The 21,120-nt window shown below is 38.5% G+C and overlaps 2 protein-coding genes and 1 non-coding gene across 6 annotated transcripts; all 3 read right to left on the bottom strand.

The window, feature by feature from the left end:
* Window positions 1–499: 499 nt before the first annotated feature.
* On the bottom strand, window positions 500–2,898 carry LOC125778651 (putative mediator of RNA polymerase II transcription subunit 12). The gene is made up of 4 exons (XM_049457410.1): window positions 2,877–2,898; window positions 2,678–2,734; window positions 1,950–2,176; window positions 500–1,682 (listed from the first exon to the last, which is right to left on the bottom strand). Exons 1-4 carry the CDS (start codon window positions 2,896–2,898, stop codon window positions 603–605), a joined length of 1,386 nt encoding a protein of 461 aa, XP_049313367.1. The 3' UTR covers window positions 500–602.
* Window positions 2,899–13,272: 10,374 nt separating this feature from the next.
* Window positions 13,273–15,218, bottom strand: LOC105224036 (uncharacterized). Of its 4 annotated transcripts, none has more exons than XR_007422840.1 (3): window positions 15,155–15,217; window positions 13,856–15,077; window positions 13,273–13,803 (listed from the first exon to the last, which is right to left on the bottom strand). It is a non-coding gene; the product is annotated as an uncharacterized LOC105224036 (transcript). The 4 variants fall into 4 exon arrangements; XR_007422838.1 differs by having other exon boundaries at window positions 13,274–14,490; window positions 14,566–15,077; window positions 15,155–15,218; XR_007422839.1 differs by having other exon boundaries at window positions 13,306–14,612; window positions 14,808–15,077; window positions 15,155–15,208.
* A 3,462-nt stretch (window positions 15,219–18,680) lies between these two features.
* Window positions 18,681–19,501, bottom strand: LOC105224035 (calphotin). The gene is made up of 2 exons (XM_011202004.4): window positions 19,445–19,501; window positions 18,681–19,367 (listed from the first exon to the last, which is right to left on the bottom strand). Exons 1-2 carry the CDS (start codon window positions 19,470–19,472, stop codon window positions 18,820–18,822), a joined length of 576 nt encoding a protein of 191 aa, XP_011200306.2. The 5' UTR covers window positions 19,473–19,501; the 3' UTR covers window positions 18,681–18,819.
* Window positions 19,502–21,120: the final 1,619 nt, after the last annotated feature.

The following is a 21,120-nucleotide window of genomic DNA, read 5'->3' as shown; positions in this document are numbered from 1 at the left end:
TTGGATTTTAAAGAAAACTGTAGAAATTTCGGTGCCTTGGATCTTCCTGAGAGCGAAAGAAGCTTGGACTCATGGAGTCTCATTGGATGCTAGGAAAAAATGTGAAAGGGTCGGATCTTTGGAACTTACAGAGCGCAAAATAAGCTTGGGACTTACGGCGTATTTTTAAATTTTAAGGAAAAGTATGGAAGGTTTGAATCTTTGGAACTTTCAAAGAGCAAAAGAAGCATCGGACTTACGGGGGCTCATTAGATTTCAAGGAAAAATGTCGGATCTTTCAGAAACCATTTTTCAACTACAAACTGTTTTCCAGCTACTGAAAAGAAAGGCGCTGAGAAAGAGTGTCTTGCGACGTTAAATGAATCCACCTTGGCGAAAAAACCTGGACCAATTCCTTAAAATCGAAACCAGACCAAAGTTTCGCCGATATCAAAGGATGTTACTCAATCCATATCAAGATGGAAAAATAAATAAAACGAAAGTGTCTCTGCGTGTTTTAGAAAAAAAATTTATATCAAAAACGAAGGCAGTGATTTTTTACTAAACGAAATCTTATGAAACAGTGTTTGGAAAATCGAAGCATCGAAAAAATATTTCGGTGTTCACAGCTGAACTTCAACGGTTAGCTGCCCAGCCGCACCGCCGACAGCATTTGGTATCTGCTGTTGATTCGGTTGTTTCTGCGTGCCGCCTTGTTGCACGGTATAAACTTTTTTTGAAACTTGCTGTGGTACTACAACACCCTGTATCGGCTGTACAACACCCTGTTGTTGTACTTGATTGACAACTTGCTCCACCTTTGCGGGAACGGAAGGTTGCACGTCACGTCCAACTACTACACCCTGTGCTGGCTGAGCAACACCTGGCTGTTGTTGTTGCTGTTGCTGCTGTACCTGCTGTACGTGCTGCTGTGCATGACTGACCACTTGTGGAATGTGTTGATGCGCGTGTTCAACGATTTGTTGCACTTTGGCGGGTATCTGCGGCAACACCGCCTGCTGCTCACTGACAACATCTTGTGCTAGCTGTTGTTGTTGCTGTTGAAATTTGTTGATAAACTCTTGCAGTTTTTGTGCTTGTTCCTTTAGGTAGAGAATCATTTGTGGTATATGTTTGTTCACATGTTCGACAATCTGTTGCACTTGTGGTGGCACCGCGACCGATTGACTGCGCGCAACAACAGCACCCTGTACTCCAACCACTGGTTCTTGTTGTTCTTTGTTGATATTGCCACCTTGTTGATTTTGCACAACAGCCGATTGTTTTTGTTGTTGTATATGGTGATTTACTACTTGTGGAACGTGTGTGTGTACTTGTTCCACAATTTGTTGCACGTTCGGCGGTATCACAGGCACTTTTACTGCTTTGCCAGCAACAACAACCGGATTCACGTCATTCTTGTGCAACTTGTGGTAATTCAGCACTTGTGGAATATGTGCGTGTGCCAGATCGACAACATGTTGTACACGATTGGGCACCTTATAGTTCTCATGCGGTATGGACACGTGTTGCACGACACCGGTGAGCGTAAGTTGCGGCGCATTGGGTACTTTTTGATATTGCTGCTGTTGTGATTTGGCTTGCTGTACAACATGTTGCTGGCCTTGATGCTGATGTTGCTGTCCATGATGTACATGTTGCTGACTTTGATGCACATGTTGCTGGCTTTGATGTCCATGTTGCTGGCCTTGTTGCACATGTTGCTGGCTTTGATGTCCATGTTGCTGGCTTTGAAGCACATGTTGCTGTCCATGGTGTACACTTTGCTGGCCTTGTTGCACATGTTGCTGACCTTGTTGCACATGTTGCTGGCTTTGATGTCCATGTTGCTGGCCTTGTTGCACATGTTGCTGGCTTTGATGTCCATGTTGCTGGCCTTGTTGCACATGTTGCTGTCCTTGATGTCCATGTTGCTGACCATGATGTTGATGTTGCTGCGCCTGATGTACTTGTTGTTGTTGTCCATGTGAGATATGTTGATGTACTTGCAGTGGACTGGACCCAACTTGTTGCTCATGCTGATGATGCGAACCATGTTGCTGGCCATGCGCAAGAAGTTGCCCAACATGTTGCTCAATTTGTTGTGCGTGTTGATTTTGTGCTTGATGACTGTGATGTGGGTGTTTTTGGGGTTGTTGACCCGGTTGGCCTGGTTGACCAGGTTGTCCCGATTGTCCTTGTTGGCTCGATCGACCCGGCTGACCGGGTTGGCCTGGCTGTCCCGATTGACCAGGTTGACCTGGTTGACCCGGCTGACCCGGTTGACCATGTTGTCCCGATTGTCCTTGTTGGCTCGATCGACCCGGCTGACCGGGTTGGCCTGGTTGACCCGGTTGTCCTGGTTGACCAGGTTGACCCGGCTTTCCCGGCTGACCAGGTTGTCCCGATTGTCCTTGTTGGCTCGATCGACCCGGCTGACCAGCTTGGCCTGGTTGACCCGGCTGTCCTGGTTGACCAGGTTGGCCCGGTTGACCCGGCTGACCTGGTTGACCCGGCTGTCCTGGTTGACCCTGCTGTCCCGGTTGGCCCGGTTGGCCTAGTTGGCCCGGCTGTCCTGGTTGACCCGACTGTCCTGGTTGACCAGGTTGGCCTGGTTGACCGGGCTGTCCCGGTTGGTCTGGTTGACCCGGCTGTCCTGGTTGACCCGGCTGTCCCGGTTGCCCCGGCTGACCCACACTGACCAAGTTCTGCTGCTGTGCGCTGATCTGATAGGCGCAAGCGCTGCCAATGAGTGCTGGAATTGATAATGCAACGCGTTTTTAATAAGTCAAAAATGTTTCTTGTTTCAAGAAAAAAACTTGTTTAGCAATTTTTGGTATAAAAAATTGTATTTTAATAATATTTCAAAATTTTTCTTAAATATTTTTACTACCTACCCAGCAATAAGTAAACCTTCATATTGTACTCCAAAATTGTGTAAATGCTTACAGCGAACGTCTCAGAACGTTCTGCGCTTCAGTCTGCTGACGGCAAGCGCTTTTTATACCTCAGTGAGAATCAACGTGTTTTTTGTAATTTTTTCGGCTCATTGGCTCCAATGATGCACTTACAGCTGTGACCGCTTCATTTCCTTTGTCTGTAATATCAACCAAAATTATATATTTTTTTATTTTTATGCAAATTTTCTTGCGTTTTGCTGCGACAAATATTTTACAATCAATTTTCGTTAAAATTTTGCGCGTTTTCGCATTCTCTTGTCTTTTTAATGTTTTTAAAATGTTTTTAAACTCTTCTCAAACAGGTAATGCAAAAATTTGAATTACGTTTAATTTTCATTTGGCTCTTTCGGAGCGTAGCAATAATTTTGACTGCTCCAATGACGCTGCTTTTGTTATTGTTGGTTATTTTCAAGCCCATTTACGTTAACATACATATGTATTGAGAAGCGTTTGTGAGTTTACAAAATTTATTAATATTAATATTGAACGCTGTTAGCAACACGAAAATTTATTTTAAGATTTTGATAAAACATATTTACAAGTAAGGAGCGCAGATAATACAAAAGTATTTGTGGATATATCTCTATAAAATGTCTTTTTTTTCATATTATCTTTATTTCCCTTGATTTTTTTGGCATTTCTTGTCTTGAAAATTATATTACTCTCTTTTCAGGTAACAGGTCAATTGAAAAGTACATATGTAGATGGCGCTACTAGAAACAAATCCTTAGGATTTTTAGCCCTAACCTTCAAAAGACGTGTGTATAAATTTGACAGCTGTCAGATCATTGGTTTGTGAATTGTATTATTTTGAGCGAAGCAACTTTTATTATATGAAAAAAAAATGGATACAAAGTATTTTGACGTGTTGATAAAATATGAATTTTTGAAGAGAAGAAATACAATTGAAGCAAGAACTTGGGCTGATGACGAATTTCCAGACACTGCCCCAGAAAAATTAGCCACCAAGAATAGGTATGCTAACGTTAGACTTGGTGAAATGAGCACCGAAAAATTTGGATGTTCGTAAAGTGAAGCAGGCACTCTATAGCTATTAACTGAATGTATATCATTCAAGACAATTTGGGTAAGAGAAAACTCTTTGCAAAGTGGGTGCGAGCTCACTTTTGACCAAAAACAACGACGAGTTGATGATTCGGATCAGTGTTTGGAGATGCTCAAGACTAATAAATCCATGGGTTTTCGTCAATAAGTGACAATGGACAGAAGATGGCTCCATCATTTCACTTCGAAGTCCAATCCGAGAGGGCTACACACGAACCAGCTCCAGCGTCTGTATTTTGGAATGCGCATTGAATTACTTGTATTTTTACTGAACATCGTGAAAAAGGAAGAACCATCAACAACGACTATTATGTTATTGGGCCCTTGGAAGGACGAAATCGTCGGAAAATTTACGAATTTGAAGAAAAAGAAAGTGCGGTTTCATGAAGACAATGCACCGTGCGACAAGTCAGTAACAACGATGACAAAAATCCATGAATTGGGCTTCCAATTGCTTTCGCATTCACCCGTATTTTTCAGATCGGTTCCTCAGCGACTATTTCGTGATCTCAGATCTGAAAAGAATACACGCTGGGAAGATATCTTCGTCGAATAACGAGACGGTCACTCAAACTGAGGCCAACTTTAAAGCAAAGTACAGATCGTTCTACCAAAATGGTATCAAAAGGTAGGATGGCCGCTATATTAGTGTATAGAGAACTAGTTGAATAAAAATACGAATTTTGTCAAAAAAAAAGGTGTTTTACTCTGGTAGGCAGGGACTATTCAATTGACCTGTTACTACGCTTTCTTGTTAATATCTTGGTGAAAAAGTATTTGATTTCCTTGAGGGATAGCTGTCAAAATAAAAAGTTTGGTACGCCTTTCCAAACGAGATATCTTGTGTGGTGTTTCTAGTGTCGAATTAGCTTCTGCAACGAACCATATTTTTGACTAAGTGAAAGAATATATCCATCATATTCACTTTCATTCAGAAGAAATTACTATTTGGTGAGGTTGCATAGAAGAAGAAGGAGGTTTACATAACGAGAGGCAATGATTGTGGTTGAAAAAAAAAAATGGAAAATTGGACCCACAATTATATATATTATTGGCGCTTGTAAACTACAACATATACCAGCGTTGGGTCACCTTGAAAGAATGTATGATCTTGACCTTGTTGATTGACCTTTCGTATAACGAAAACATTCAAACAAATTTGCAAAAGCTTTTTGAAAAATTATCAATATTAGTAAGAATAAAAGTTTTGAACAATATTAGATAGTAAGCATAATTTTTTTCGATCAGAATTGGATGAAGCTCTAATTCGTGGTAGGACGTATTGCCATCCACTTTTCTTAATTTTTTGTCCTGACCAAAGATATACTCTTGTTTCACCAAGGTTTTCCTCCTGTACCGGCGTTTCGGTAATAGTTTGTGTCATCACTCCAAGTGCCATTCAGCCCAAAAGTGAGCTTCTTCGCTGGACGAAATTTTCTTGTGATAGTAGGTATCAGTGGCCAACTCGCTTTGGTTCTATTTACTGAACGTGCGACGTGCTTGAAAGTGGTCCGATTTAAATTTTTGAACGAGTTGGATTTTGTAAGCCCAGAACCAAGATCCTTCCGCAAAATCGTCCATAAATTGAAGTGATAGAAGACGATAGCAGATGAACTCATTCGGGTCTTCTTCGATGTTCTTGTCCACAGCAGCAGTAGCAGTTCGAAGCATTATGTATGGCGCTTCTGACGATGGCCATCATTCACCATAGTAAATGTGTCACGAAACCCAACGGATCTCGAATTACAAATTCTTCTAGGCGATTATAAAGACCGACTACTGAACGCAGCACACAATCTGTCGCACAAACCGATCTTTATCTTTAATCAAATCAACGATGTAACCTTGTGAATGTGGCTAACCTTCTGGAATGGATCAGTGAGCTTTAAAAAGCTTTCATGTATGATGAATTCCTTCACGAAAAAGCTGTATCAAACTATACACCAGTGAATTAGCTCCGCTTCACAAGAAGATCGTTGCCACCTCAGTCCTGTTGTTGACGAAAATATTTGAGACAACAACACATTACTCACGTACATGCTACACATTAACGGTTGCGCGATTCCAGCGACACAAGTCGGCAGCGCGTCAAAGAACCCATTCAATTAACATATTTATTAGTAAATGCCGACAAAGCGCGTCAAATTTAATTGAAATATTCGAAATGTTTAGTCAAAATGTAATAATCGCTTTAGAGCTGAGTTGCTCGTGGCACAAGAAGATCACTGGGCATGATCGCTCACAACACTTATAACAAGCGCCAGCTTTCGACAGCGTGTGCTCTCAAGTACTCACACTTAATTGCTACTAAATTGGCTGTTAATCATAAATGTCTTTGCCAAAAATACACTCCGTTAAGTGACTGGCGACTAAATTTGAAAAGAACGAAGTGGAATGACAACAAGAACCAGTTTTAAGTGAGAAAATATTTTTTTTTTTTAATTTAACCAAATTTAATTTAGTGCGTCTGCTAATTTTGGCGAAATGTAAACAAAACCAAGTACTTGTGGTAGAGATGTATTTCACTTGAGCATACTTTTAGGCGTTTTGCTTGTTTCAATATGTTGAACATAACTTATTTGAAATGACGAATGCTTTGTTCATTGTGTTTTTTAAATATTAAACTCAGTGAAGACATGTAATTTTGAAGCTTGGCTGTCTGAGTGGATACCACCGGAACTAACAGGTCAATTTAAAAGTCCCCGGCCTAACATGGTAAAACAAATTTTTTCGGCAAAATCGTTTTTTTTTATTCAATATGGTTCTCTTCAAGGGTGATACACTGATTAAAGCGACCCTCCAACTTTTCCATACCATTTGAGTAATACAAGCCGTTCCTTGCTTCAAAATAAGTCTCAATTTCATGGATTCATTGATTCTTTACAAGAGTTTACTAATATTTTTCAAGCTGTGGTTATAATGGACGTCTTTTCTAAACTGAACCAACCAATTGCCTTCTCTAAGTTAGCGTTTCCTGTTTGTTCCATTTATGCTTACAGGCATGCGATGAATTTGTGGAATACGTTGGAAAAGAGGTGCATTAAATTTTTTCACGAAGGGATCGAAAGAAGAGTGAAGGCAGGAGATGCAACTTTTCATCAAATCTATGTAGTTTCAGGCTACCAGATGTAATGTCTTTCCAGTGGAGGTCGCTGTCATCATGGTAGCAGTAGATGTACTGTTTTAAGCTTGCTGACTATGCATCCAAAGCTAGTCCAGAAGTGCATGACCTCGTTAGCAGTAGTATCAAGTTTCTTTCGTATTAGACTTGTTTAGGTGCCCGGTTGCAGCGTAAATACCGGAAACTACAAAACCAATGAATTTGCCAGAGACTGCATCCTTACCACAAATTTCATCAGGTGATACTCCGTTGTCATCTACCGATCTCGCGCTTGATCTATTGAACACTCGTATGTTAAGCAAGCGCCGAGATCTTTCTGACCGAAAGTGAATGCTAGGATGTTTTCTGAACTATATGATCTAAGCAGAGTCCATCACGCTGAAATTTTAGGTTTGAATGGGTTCTGCCAATAGACTCATACGCAATGCTGATAAATATTTTATGGAAGCTTTTTACCAAATATGTATGAAAAAAGGTGAACGGGAATAATCTAGGCCCTTTTCTTTTCTACTACCTAGCTTTTTCCAAACTCAAATAGAAATATGTATGCTCTCGCTTGGCGCCAAGTAGCAGCTGATTATTGAATTTTGGGATCTTCTCTTTTTTTGTAAGATCTGTATCTAATCTCTATAGTGACCTTTGGTTTAAGAGCGGCCACAGTTGCAGATTCCTGAAAAGTAGTCTTGAGTGCCTCGCAAATGCTGGCTTTTATAGTATGTCCCTTCTCCAGCTCTAATAATTGACCCTCGGCTCCTGTTTTGTGGATTTCTTTAATCTTAACATCTGCTTTTTTAAGATTTATCTTACTTCGAATATTTCTAAAGGCCTCTGCGTAGCTACTGCTTTCTGCTGGCTACGCCTATGGTTGCCGCTTGGGCCTATTATAAGTTTTATTCTTCCCTTGTTGTTTTTCTTCTGTGGTTTTAAGTGCTTCCCCATTTCTCCTCCTTCTGCGTGGGATTTCTTCATCCTTTTAGAAGGAAGGAACTTGTTGGCACTAACCGTGCTTTTGTCGCAATGTTGCTCGAGGTTCCACAGAGCTTGTCGCACGCCGCTTCGAGGTAATTGGCTCGGGGGTAGCGGCGCGTCTTCTTAATTGTCCCCGAATTTTCTCGTTTTTTGCGGTAAGCCAGTTTCTGCAGTAACTCTTGATTGCGTCATAGATTACGTCAAAGAGTTCGTCTAGCCTTGCCGCTCCGTTCTTGTCATACATGCTGACGTTCTTCTGTTTAGACATCGCCATCTTCATTATTTACGCGATACCTTTGCACTACTCTAAGGTTTCATTTTTTGCCCATCTCATTTGGCTGATATGCTCTTGTTTCGGTAGTCCGGGATTCTGGTGATGGCAAATGGGGTGCTCGTACCTTCATCTTATCTTGAGGATCCTGCTTGTGTAGCTGGTGTTTCTCTTAAGGCTGTATTTTCTCCACTTTGGTCCGATTGTTTTAAAGTAGTGGTTAGTATAGGGGATCTAGGTACCCTTCTACTCCAGCGGAAGACGGTAAGTATTTCTCGTTTTCACCATCTTTTTTCTGTCATGTTTACTCTTATGTTCTTTCTATTGTTATTGTGGTGTGTTCATGTTGATCTAATGAGCATCCGCTTCTGCCCACGTTAGGCGCTGGTCGCTGTGTGATCTCTCATCGCTTTGTTGCCACCCTATCGTCATTAGGTTCTTCCTCGGTGCAACTCCCGTGGGAGTGTGGACGCTTATTTAAACCCGGCATCTATTTGCCTTTTCGCCGGAAGTTTATTGGGCGCATGAAGCATTTTGCTCATTTTACTTACAGCTCTTGGTGTATTACTATTCGCAGCTAACCTACTTAGCATAGGCTCTCCACTATCCGCCAACTGTGACCCCAGTAGTAGCTTGAGCTCAGCCTTTGCAGTTAGTTAAGACTACTACGCTTATTTCAAGGCCTAACGGATGCCCATTTGGTGTTTTTAATCAAAATCAACTTTCGGATCTCCAAGTTTTCTAATTTCTGGTCACTTATGGCACGGAATATTTACGTGAACGCACTTCAATACAGCATACATATGTATGCGTGTTAACGAAACCCAACAAAAACAGCAAACACATTGCGAAAGTCCGTCCTGACAACGATGTTTTGGCCAGCAATATAATATATGCATTTCTTCACGTCAGAAGGCAAATTAGCCAAATCAACCAAAGCACACCCAGCTTGAACAAGTGCGAGTGTAACAAACACGCACTAATACATACATATATATATATAAATATGTATATATAAAATATGTGTGCCGATTGAGCACAAAGTTACGCGAATATTAAAGAAAAAAATTAATTTGTTATTAATATTCTTTTATTATTGCATGAAATAAACGAGCAGCAAGTCTTGTGGTACCATACGCCATTTGGCGCAAAATAAACCAAACGGATGTGAAAAGTGACAAAAACAAAATGAAATTCCTAACCGATTTGCGTCACAGCAAACAGCTACAAATAAGGGCAGTGTGAAAATATAAAAGCTTTGAATTGCTTCAGGATCGTTAACACTTACATTGCAAGCAGCGAACGGTAGAAGAGGCCACCACATAGTCAATGACAAAATTGCAAAAAATCAAGTTTTTCTTTACAACGCGTAGAAAACAGGCTAAGATCATGAAGTACTTCACCGCCTTTCTCTGCCTAAGTAATTATACATTTTTTTAATTATTTAAATTTTTTTAATTATTTTAATTTATTTTAATTATTTAATTTTTTTATAAAATATTTTTTTTTTAATTTTAGATTTCATATTTTTTATGTTTGGAAAAAATTTTAAATTTTATAATTTTTTATATTTAAAATTTTTTATTAAATTATTATTTTTATAAAAAAAATTTAAAATTTTATATTTTTTATATTTAAATTTTTTTTATTAAATTCTTATTTTTATAAGAAAAATTTAAATTTTATATTTTTTATATTTAAAATTTTTTATTAAATTATTATTTTTATGAAAAAATTTTAAATTTTATATTTCTTATATTTAAAATTTTTTATTAAATTATTATATTTATGAAAAAAGTTTTAAATTTTATATTTAATTTTTTTTATTAATTTTCTAAATGTTCTTTTTTTATAATTTTAAAAAATTTTGAAATTTTAAATCTTCGTCAAACTTTTTTTAATTTAAAAAAATTAAAAAAATATAAATACTTTGATTTGTTTTCAAAAAAATTTGTTTTAATTTTTTTATGAAATGATTTTTTTTTTAATATTAATTTTTATTTTAATTTTCCAATTTGATATTTCTTATAATTGAAAAAAATAGTAGTTTTATATCTAATTTTTTAATTGTGAATTTTTTAAATATTTTTTTTTATAATTTTAAAAAATTTTGGAATTTAAATTTTCGTCGAAATTTTTTAAATTTTTTAAAAAAATTTTTTAAAAATTTTAAAAATTTTAAAAAAATTTATATTTTTTGACCTGTTTTTAAATATTTATATTTTTTTAATTTTCTAGATATTTTTGAACATTTTTAAATATTTTAAATTTTTTTATATTTTTGAAATTTATATTTTTTTTTCGTTTTTTTAATTCGTTTAATTTTTTTTTCAATTTTATTAATTTAATTTTAATTATTATTAATTTTTAATTAATTTTTAAACTTTAATAAACCCTCTCTACCGTTATAATCTGCAGCACTCTTCCATATCACCGTCACCAAAACAACCAGCTGGGCTCTTGTCAGCAATGAACACCAGCAGCAGCAACATGGTCAACAACACAAACAGCAACAACATTACTATGACGATGATTTTCCTTATGATAAGCAGCGCAGCACGCAGTGGAAATCAACAAACGGTAAAGCACGTTGCATCGACTGTCGCGACACGGAGAAGTGAGCAGCAGTCTCATTGCCACTACAAATTTGTTGTTGGTTTTGCGTACAAAATGCATTTTTAGAAAAGCATATTTTTTCTGCAAACGAAAAAATTATTTAATTTTCCAAAAAATAATTATACGCGTGTATGTGTTCTTTTACACGCGGCAATATGAAGGTCAGCGATATTTTTGCATGAGATAAAGCAAAATATCGCATGCAACTTTTTTATGTGGAAAGAAAAGAGCGGTATTGGTGATTAAGTGAACGGAGAAATTGCATTGTTTATAATAATTAAGTTGATTTAAAAAAAAATGTCATGCTACAATTTTTTTATTTATATCATGCAATATTTTTTAAGTGTTATTAATATTGTTATTTTCAGTTTTATTGAACTGTAAATATATTTATAATATATATAGCACATACATACATCTTTAGTAATAATATATTTAATTTTTAAATTTTTTTTTTGATTTTTTATCAAGAACTTTTGAGCCTAGTTTTGAGCTTCATCACGAACAGTCGAACTTTACACGAGATTACCGATTCACAGTTCACGTACTTAAGTGGCAAATTGACTGCCAACTCCAAATATTTCGATAGATTTTGATATTGAAACTAAAGCTTAAAGCTCTTCGAGAATTTTTCCAATCAATAAACACTAGAGTCCATTTTACGAAGACCAGTTTTAGACCCCAGTTCCGCAAAGCAACTGATGCGATTGAGCGGAATTCCAAATTATATTCCTTTAGTGTGAATGAGCTCGTTGGATTTTTTAGCGAGTCTTTCTTGTCCTCCATCCTGTTTGTACCCCGAACATGATATTGTATATTAAGTTTATCCCGTAGAGGTCGACAAAAATTCCTCTCAGCTGTATTCTCCGCGCGGATGTCGACTGGGCATTGGGTGTCGCTGCTTGCAATGTCATGATTTCAAGCGGCTCCTGTCAGAGTCATTACTTTGTAGGCAGTCGGATGCTGACGTATTTTCTCAATTATCCCCTTATATTGGAATACTTTATATGCATCCTCTGAATTAGGCGAATGGGTTAAATAAAGGCTGTTGCTAATGAGACACCTGGCGGTAGGTATAAAAAGCCAGGGTTAGAGACCCCAGAATCAAAAACTCAACGTGGATGGGGCTGACTAATCAAAAAGACTGCAAAAAATGTCTAAAGAAGGGCATCGGAAAAACAATGGAGCACCTCTTGTGCACTTGTTCCGCATTGTCAAGACTACGCTGTGCTTACAGGGTCCCTACGTTATGATACACTGGAGAAGGTATCGATAGTGAGGCCGCAGATTCTGTTAAAATTCGCAGGCATCCTAAAGGATGACTACTCCTGTTGGACTTGGCAACTGAAATCCATCTCGTATCGCAAAGGCTCATAATTGGTCTATGCGTGGCTTATTGGCCTACCTAACTTTATCCCAAAGAAAATGTCGGCTAACAGAATAAGTTTAAGTTTACGGCTCTCCTATATAAGGATCTTTTTGACACCGGTAAGATAATGACTAATTAAAACACTACAACTACAGAGGACTAACCTTGCTGAACCGAAGATTTCCTCAGGTCCCATAAAATTCAGCTTCTTTTAGAAGCATCTTGCGACTATGTATGTGGTAATCCAACTATAGTAGATATTTATATTTTATAGATAAGTTATTCAAGTACAAATAATAGTACTACCATTACCATTTCCAATGAAATTGTCCACGACCTCTGTCACTGATGACGAGAACCATTATAATTATGGGAATATATGATCACTGGGTATGCGGAGCTTAAAATGAAATGGGAGTAATGAAGAAACTACTCTGACTCACCTTGCTAAATTCGACTATGAAGGGCCTTCTATAAACGTCAATGAGGATTTGTGACAAAAACGAGTTCAATATTACGGTTGAAGTCTGCTACATTCAAGTTTTGTATTGACGTTTACTTCCAGCAAGATTTGTGCTGTGTAATCATTACTATTTTCGAGAGAAAGGTTCTGGGAAAGATTTATGGTCCTTTGCGCATTGGCAACGGCGATTACCGCAGTCAATGGAACGATGAACTGTACGAGAAATATGACGACAGGGACTTAGTTCAACAAATTAAGAGACAACGACTACTTTGGCTAGATCATGTCGTTCGAATGGATGAAAACGCTACAGCTCTGAGAGTATTCGACGCAGTATCCGCTGGGAGATGCAGAGGAAGAAGAAACCCTCCACTTCCTAAGAAAGACCAGACCAGTCCCACAACTCTGATTTTTATAAAAACAAAAACCGTCGTCTGATAAGAGTAACAACAAAGTTTAAATTTTTGAACTTTTTATCATCGATATTTTACTATTTACATAATGTATTTGATTCAAGAAGCTTCTTCTCGAAAATGTTTTTATATATCTTTTTTTTATATTACAGTACGTTAAAAAAAGGTTTTTCTCTGCCAACATGTCACCGAATTCTGGGCTTTACCACTATTCAATCTTCAGATCTTGCGAGCTGCAACGCTTGAGCCAATGCGTAACGCAACGCTCTGTCGGCGTTGCCGTGAAACCCAAATCCGGACGCTGGCATATGAAGGTCTCCATCGCACATTGATTTGCGAATTCGTGATAACACTCGCCATTGAATGCACAAACAGGGTTCAAATCTAATTTGGTGCACTGTATATCGCAATTGACTGCCGTTGTTTCCGTCTTCACTTCCTTAACGGGAGCATTAACCGCCGTTACGGCGGCAGTTACAGGTGCTGCGTTCACAGCACGCGCCTTACGCGTAAGTGGCAAGTCGGACATTTTGGGACCACGCACATCCGTATTTGGCAACGGTGGTACCGGTGTGACCTTGGTCAGTTGTGTGCGGACTTTTCCATCGAAAGGCACCGCACGTGCGGACCGACTGTTTACCGTTAAATGCGATGGTGCCATCACATGTCGTTTTAAACCTCTAGTATTAGCTTTATTGAACGGCAAAACTGCGTCCAGTGGAAGCTCAGTGCTGCTAATAGCTGCTGTTGGGCTGAGTGGTATACGCGGTGCAAAAGCGACATGCGAGACCTCAGCTGGTAATATTGAACCGTAACCGAATAGCGGTATAATTGGTACAGACTCGGATGTGGAAAGTATTGTAGGATTACTGGTAGTTACGGAAATGGACGGTGTTACAACTGTAGGTACTGCATTTGGTGTGGTTGTCATGGCTGCCAACGGTGTGTCAGTTGGAACGGTGACACCCTCCGCCAACTCGCTCACTGTAGTTGCTTCGGCGTTTGTACTTGTCTCGGTTACATCAGGTACTGTTGTGGTATCGATTGGATTAGTTGTGGCGCTTACTTCTACAGCTTGACGTCGCTTACGTTCCGGCACTGTAACATACATGAGTTGTTGCAAATTAATTGGACGTGGAAACCTTCTGGCTTTGGGCTGTTGATTATCTGAGTATTGTAGATCCCAACCACGTTCACGCGGTGTTTCTGCATGTGGGCCACGTGCAACCAAACCCTTCACATCGAAGCCTTCCGGATTCAAACCCTGCGCAGCCAAGTATTGTTCAATTATTTGTTGTCTGAGGAAGGCATCTGCGTAGTGCGGCACTTTAACCTTAACCTTCTTAACGGCAGGCGCATTGACTACACCTAGGCCGGGCACATGCACTTGCCCTTGCAATGCATGCGGCAATATCAAATTGTATTCATCATCATCATCAGTTTCGCTCTCCTGTGAATCCGAGCCATATTGTTGGCCACTGCGCGAATTGCCACGTCTTTCCTGTTTGCTTTGGTCTTCTTCGTCGCTGGATGCAGAGTCCGATTGCTTCGCGGAATCGGCGCGACGTCGCGCTGCACCACCAACATCTTGCCTATATGGCGGCCAGTGATAGTCTTCAGCGCTGTAGTCGTAGACGGGACGTCTGCTGTCCAAATCCACGCCACGCTGTAATTTCACTTCTTCCTGATCCAACGGCGTTAAATACACTTCCCAGTCACTCGGTTTGTACTCAAATGCCGGACGATTATATACGGGTCCTTGCCGTTGTTGTGGCAGTAATATTTGATATTTCTCTCCATCGGCGTCGGTGACTACATACGGCACTCGTACTGCTTGCACGCCAAGCAGCGCTGCGGCGTCAAATATATAAGAAAAGAAAGTAAATAATTTTATTATTTTCCACAAGTTATCACACCCTGTAACAGACCTGCGGCAAATATCACAAACAACTTCATTGTCTTCTCATCAGCACGTTCGTTTCCTCAATGCGCGGACTCGCTTCAAATACGGGGTTTTATATAGAATTGAAATTTACAACCGTTTGCTGAGTCAGCTAATTATTTGTATTGAGTGAGTTACTTATTTTTAGCCCTTTTTGTGGCTAACGTATTTCGTGTATTTACTCGTAAATTTGAATTTGAATGTGTAGGTGTGTTCAACTGACAAAATTTGAAATCGGCGTCATAAGCCTTACTCACAGGTACATACATACATACTAGAGAGGGTCGATTTTCTTAAGAAAAAATCACGTATGCGGCAGTCCACAGATCATTCTGAAGAACAATGGACTATGGGTCTAAAACCGGTTTCGAGCCAACGATTTTTAAGCCGAAGTTTAATAATCTGAAGAATCGTTTGCATGGGAGATATGTGGTATAGTGGTTCGATCTGACCGATTCCGACAAATGATCAATAGCCAAATCCTTATCCACTTGGTCTTTCAAACGGAATGGTGGTCTTGGTCTCCAACTGCTTCGCACGATGTAGATTGCGTCGAATACTCGCAGAACTGGAGCGTTTTCATACATTCGTACGACTTGACTTAGCCTGCGTATCCGCAGTCTCTTAACTCTCTGAGCTATGTTAATGTCGTCGTATATCTCATACAGCTCATCCTTTCGTCGATCACGGTATTCGCTGTTGCCAGTGCGCAAAGGACCATAAATCTTCCGCAGAACCTTTCCCTTGCGAAAAACTCATCAAATGTTATCATCGTCCAAGCCTAGGACGGGTATGATGAGTGACTTGTAGAGTTTGGTCTTTGTTCGTCGAGAGAGGACTTTACTACTCAATCGCATACTCAGTCCGAAGTAGCACCTGTTGGCAAGAGTTATTTTCCTTTGGATTTCGAGGCTGGGTTTGTTGTTGGTGTTAATGTTGGTTCCAAGATGGACGACATTATCTACAACTTCGAAGTTATAACTGTCAACAGTGACGTCAGAGCCAAATCGCGAGTGCGACGATTGCTTGTTTGATGCCAGGAGATATTTCAACTTGCCCTCATTCACTACCAGACCCATTAAATTTCATTCGGATAACTCAAAAACTGGCGAAAAACATTGTTTGATCTCGAAAAAACTTCGCCATAAACAGCGCGGTCTCGAAACCGGTTTTGGTCCCATAGTATCTTAATCAAACTTAGTCAGCATGATCCCTACAATAATTCTCGCATATGCTCCCTGTAAATCGACCCGCCTTAATGTACATACACATCTCATTTTGTCGAATTTTGTTTTCGCTCTCATAATTTAAATACTCGTTTCATTATCCTGCCGGTTTAAATTTATTCGTTCAGACACGTACACATACAGCATACAACACATACATACATCCATTTACAAGTGTGCGTGTTTGCTTTATTTAAATTTTTAATTTTCATTTCTTGTCTTATTATTTAGCACCCTTCCTCATACAACAACTTTTAGGTATTTGTAGTTGCCACTGCAAAATATTGCGCAGCCGGTCTCTCGAGTTTATTTATACTTTTGGGTCCTTACCTGTATTTTTGGACAACATTCCGCGTTAGCAACTGATTGTAGTTTATTATGCTGTTAACACAGTATCACATTTATTTACCAATATGCCAACAATTTCTGAGAAACGCAAACAAAACACAACCAAGAAAAACCGTCAATGTTTTCGTCATGGAAATATTTTGAAATGGACTCAAATTTTTAGCCATCGATGGACTGTTAACACATTCTTTATAATTATTTAAAGAAGTATTTCTGTCGTACCGCAGAAACAGTGACAATACCACAATACGTATTTTAAGACTGTTCCCAGTAGAGATTGGTTGACGGAATCGTAATGGACTCCGCTTTTGATTTGACTAAAAGCTGTCAAGTTGTCATAGGTTCAGATAATATAAATTGTCACAAAAAAAAAGCAAAAGTTGTAAATTAAACTCAAAATGTTTGATAATTCATCAATTTTAATTTTGTTGCCTTCAAAGTAATACCCATCAAATATAATACAGTTCAAGAAGTCGAAAGTCGTTCAAAACGATACATGTCTTAAATGATCTCTCAACTTCGACTCGAGCTTCAACAACCACATCAACGATATTAAATAAAAATACTGGAGGAAATATCATTCGCATTTTATGGTAACATTAGAGACATATTTAAATCTCTAATTTCATTTCAACGTCTCTCGCTTTAGTCAAACCATTATACATAATAAAGTCTCCAAAGCTGCTCAAGATCTAGCAAAATGTTGCGCCAAACCTTAATGGTATTAACCTCTTCTTATTCCGGAGAAGTATACTTGACATGACATCACTGGGCTGATATTTCTGCTAGCAACAAAATTTGGTCTAAACTATTCCAAAAAATTTACAATCTGGAATTATTTTTTATTTGCAGATTCCGAAACTAAAATATTGTTCTCGGTGAAGGGTCCATGAATGTTTATTTTGAACCATGTAAAATGATAGTAACCTTAAAGGTTTCGCTGACTTTCGGTCAGTATTTATTGAAATAAAAAGATCTTATGTATATCTACCAATACATTTCATAAACGTGATTGGGCTACTTTGGTAGTAATATCATAGGTAGAAAAAATATATTGAAGTCTCCCATATATGTAGGTCAACATTTACATACTCGTATAATATTTTTAATAAACCATAAACCATTGCATTGTTCTTATAAAGCTTTTCCTCCATATCGTTCGGCCAAATGATTTATCAACTAGGTAAGCCGAAAAGTGAAAGGATTCTTAAGGTTCATGAACTGCGCCGTTTAAACTTTCATACCAAATCAATTGAAAAATCCAGGACTTACCATATTAATATACCTGGAAAATATTTTATTTAACATAATTTCCTCTAATTGTGCTAAACTGATTATAGTGACCCTATTACAATATTATTTTTGTAGTATGATTTGTTCTTCGCTTCCAAATAGTTCTGACTTTGGGCGATCTCCTCTTTATTCTACAAATATTTGTTTCCAGCCATTCTTTTGAGATCTGAGAAAAGAAAGAAGTCGCTTGTGGTCAGATCTTGAGAATATGGTGGATGTGGAAGCAATTCGAAGCCCAATTCATGGATTTTTGTCACCGTTTTTACTAACTTGTGCCATGGTGCATTGTCTTGGTGAAACAGCAGCTCATCAAATGTGGCTGTTCTTCGGCGATTTCGTCTGTCCAATGGTCCAATAATACTATGTAATAGTCGCTGTTGATGGTTCGCTTATCGGGTGCAGTCCACTCGGATGACTGTCGATTATTCTTTGTAATGAAATGATAAAGTCATTTTCATCCAAATTTAATTTATAGACTTTTTTGATGTTTTTGTCGATAACAACCGCTTTTGGGCGTACACTGCGTCCACCGTCGTCAACGGCCATTGCACCACGTCTGTACTTAATCTTTGATGATAGTTATCCTGGGGCAATGCCCGGAAATTCGTCATCAAGCCAATCCATTTCTTCACAATAACAAAAGTTATTATTACGAAAAAATTTATTACATTTTTTGTACGGTTTATTTACATAAAAATTTATATATTTTACAAAGTTTTTTAAAAAAATGTGATCGGCTTTTTAAATGTCGTATAAAAGCTTTAAGAAAGTATCAAATCCTGATCTACTGTTTTGACACAGCTGCGGGAGGAACCACGACGGGTGCTTTGGTTGCGCTTACTACATCTGGCACCACGGGCACTGCTGGGAGAGTTGACACCTGTGGAACGACCTCTCTATCCGCTGCCACCACGGCGGGTACATCTGGTGTAATTGGTACCGTTGTCTCTTTGCCGCTTTCAACGGGATTAACAGCAACGGTTGGCGAATCAACAACAGCCGTACCACTACTGGCTGTTGCGCCCTTAGCAGCCACTTGACGTTGCTGGCGTGGCACCGCAGCCGTAGGCTTGGGTTGTGCGCCTAAGCTTTGCAGGTTGATGCCTCTTGCCGCCAGCGTTTGAGTGATAATTTGCTGCTTGATTTCAGGCGTGACGTAGCGTGGCACTTTCACTTTGACCGCTTGCACCACTGGCTGATTGATGACACCAACACCCGGCAGGCTGAGCGGATTTTTAGCGGGCAATAGAATGCTGTACTCCTCCTCACTGGATTCCAGCGAACCCGTTAATGTTATCTGTGGTAAAACTGCAGCTTGTATGCACACGAAGGCTACAATTTGGAATTTGTAAAAACAATTTTTATATTAACTCGAGTTCGAAGTGGTCGTAAGCGTTAGTTTTACTCACCTGCGGCGAAAATCACTAGATACTTCATGTTGTTATCTTAAGGCTTTGCTCGTAAATGTCGCTGATCCTGAATGTAAGTGCTTTTATATGGCAGACGCTACGAATTGGACGCACCTTAAGTCGCTGTTTGGGCTAAAAATAATGTTAATTTGACCATTGTGTTAATTTGAAATAAACTGGTCTGCCATGAGACTCACTCGCTGCAATTAGCCGCCCTTTACGGGCTTAACATTATGCTGTGCGACTTATTAATATTACACTAACATTTCGTAATTCGCTTATCTGAAGTTATCTGGATCTTTCTTTCTGTTAAAAATCATGCTCAAAACACTTACAAAAGTTCTTAGTTTTATCTTAACGCTTCTCCGAATACTTTCTTTACAAAATGTTAATTTATTGGGTTAATCAAGTCATCTCAATCATGTCATTATGCATTCGCGTGGCAGCTTTCGTTTGAACATGATTTATTGTTGTTTTATGAATACTTATTTCTTGATATACTTAAATATATAAATTTACATATAATTTTAAGTATCAACCGTTTAATTGAAATTTAAATATACTTAACCCTCTAATGCATGAATTTTTGTTTCGACTGTGATTTTTATATTAGACTATATTCAGGTCTGTGAAGACGAATCTGATGTTAGTTTTTCGATTTGTCAATTTGTGTACCTTTTACAGGTAAAATAAAAATCCCGCCTCAAGGCGGACCTATGCATTAACCCTTATTGTTCATATAAATTTATGTTTTCATTTCTTCTTTATTGTGATATTTGAAAAAACAATCTTTTGCCGTTGAATTGCATAAATTAATTTTACATTTAATGCAAAATGCCTGAGTTTCTGATTTGCATCCACGAAATTTGCACATTTTTTTGCCTGAGCGGTCCAAAAACTTACACCAGTGTCCTATTTGATCGTATCTTATATTTTCTTATCTTATATTTTGTTATCGCCGGCGCCACAATAAACTTCAAAGGAATACGAATATCCAAAGGAATCGCAAATCACGAATAGTTTCGCTCCCCATTTGTGAGGTTTTGCTGGCATATATTGCCTCACTGGGTTTCCACTCATTTTCGTGGCACACATTTGCTCATCAACGCAAAGTCTCTGCCGCATTGGAACTGAAGAAAAACGTTGGTTGAAATGTTTTATTAGCGGCCTTATTTTATACAAGAGGTCATAACCAGGTTGACCTTTCTCTATACGAGACGCATCATTATTGAAATGCAAGTGGTTTCTAATTTCTTCAAATCGATTGCATGTCATGGATAAACGTATCGGATCTAATCCGTATTGTCCCCAATATGAGCGACTGTTAGGAAAGCGATAAACAGACGTAAACAACAATATTCCCAAAAACTTACGCAGCTCTTGGTGATCGATACAAAACTTTGAAGATATATCTTTTTGCTTGGCATACAAGTTCATCTGTAAGGCTATTGCCTGCAAAATTTTTATTAAAAATTTAATAAACTGTTATATATTAGAAATTACCTTCAGAAAGTCTTCGGTCACAAAATATGCAAAGCAGTCGTAAGGTGTTTTTAAACATTTTAAAAAATCCGGCATGTCCTGGCCTTGAAAAGCCAAATCTGCAACACTCAGCTGAAGTTTTTTCTTCTTCCAAAGAATCGATCTTATCGCACTCATATCGTTTCTCAAATCAC

This window comes from Bactrocera dorsalis, chromosome 5, assembly GCF_023373825.1.
Source record: "Bactrocera dorsalis isolate Fly_Bdor chromosome 5, ASM2337382v1, whole genome shotgun sequence".
In the NCBI taxonomy this organism is placed as follows: domain Eukaryota; kingdom Metazoa; phylum Arthropoda; class Insecta; order Diptera; family Tephritidae; genus Bactrocera; species Bactrocera dorsalis.
The sequence above is the reverse complement of the archived record's forward strand: the minus strand, read 5'-3'. Positions and strand labels throughout refer to the sequence as shown.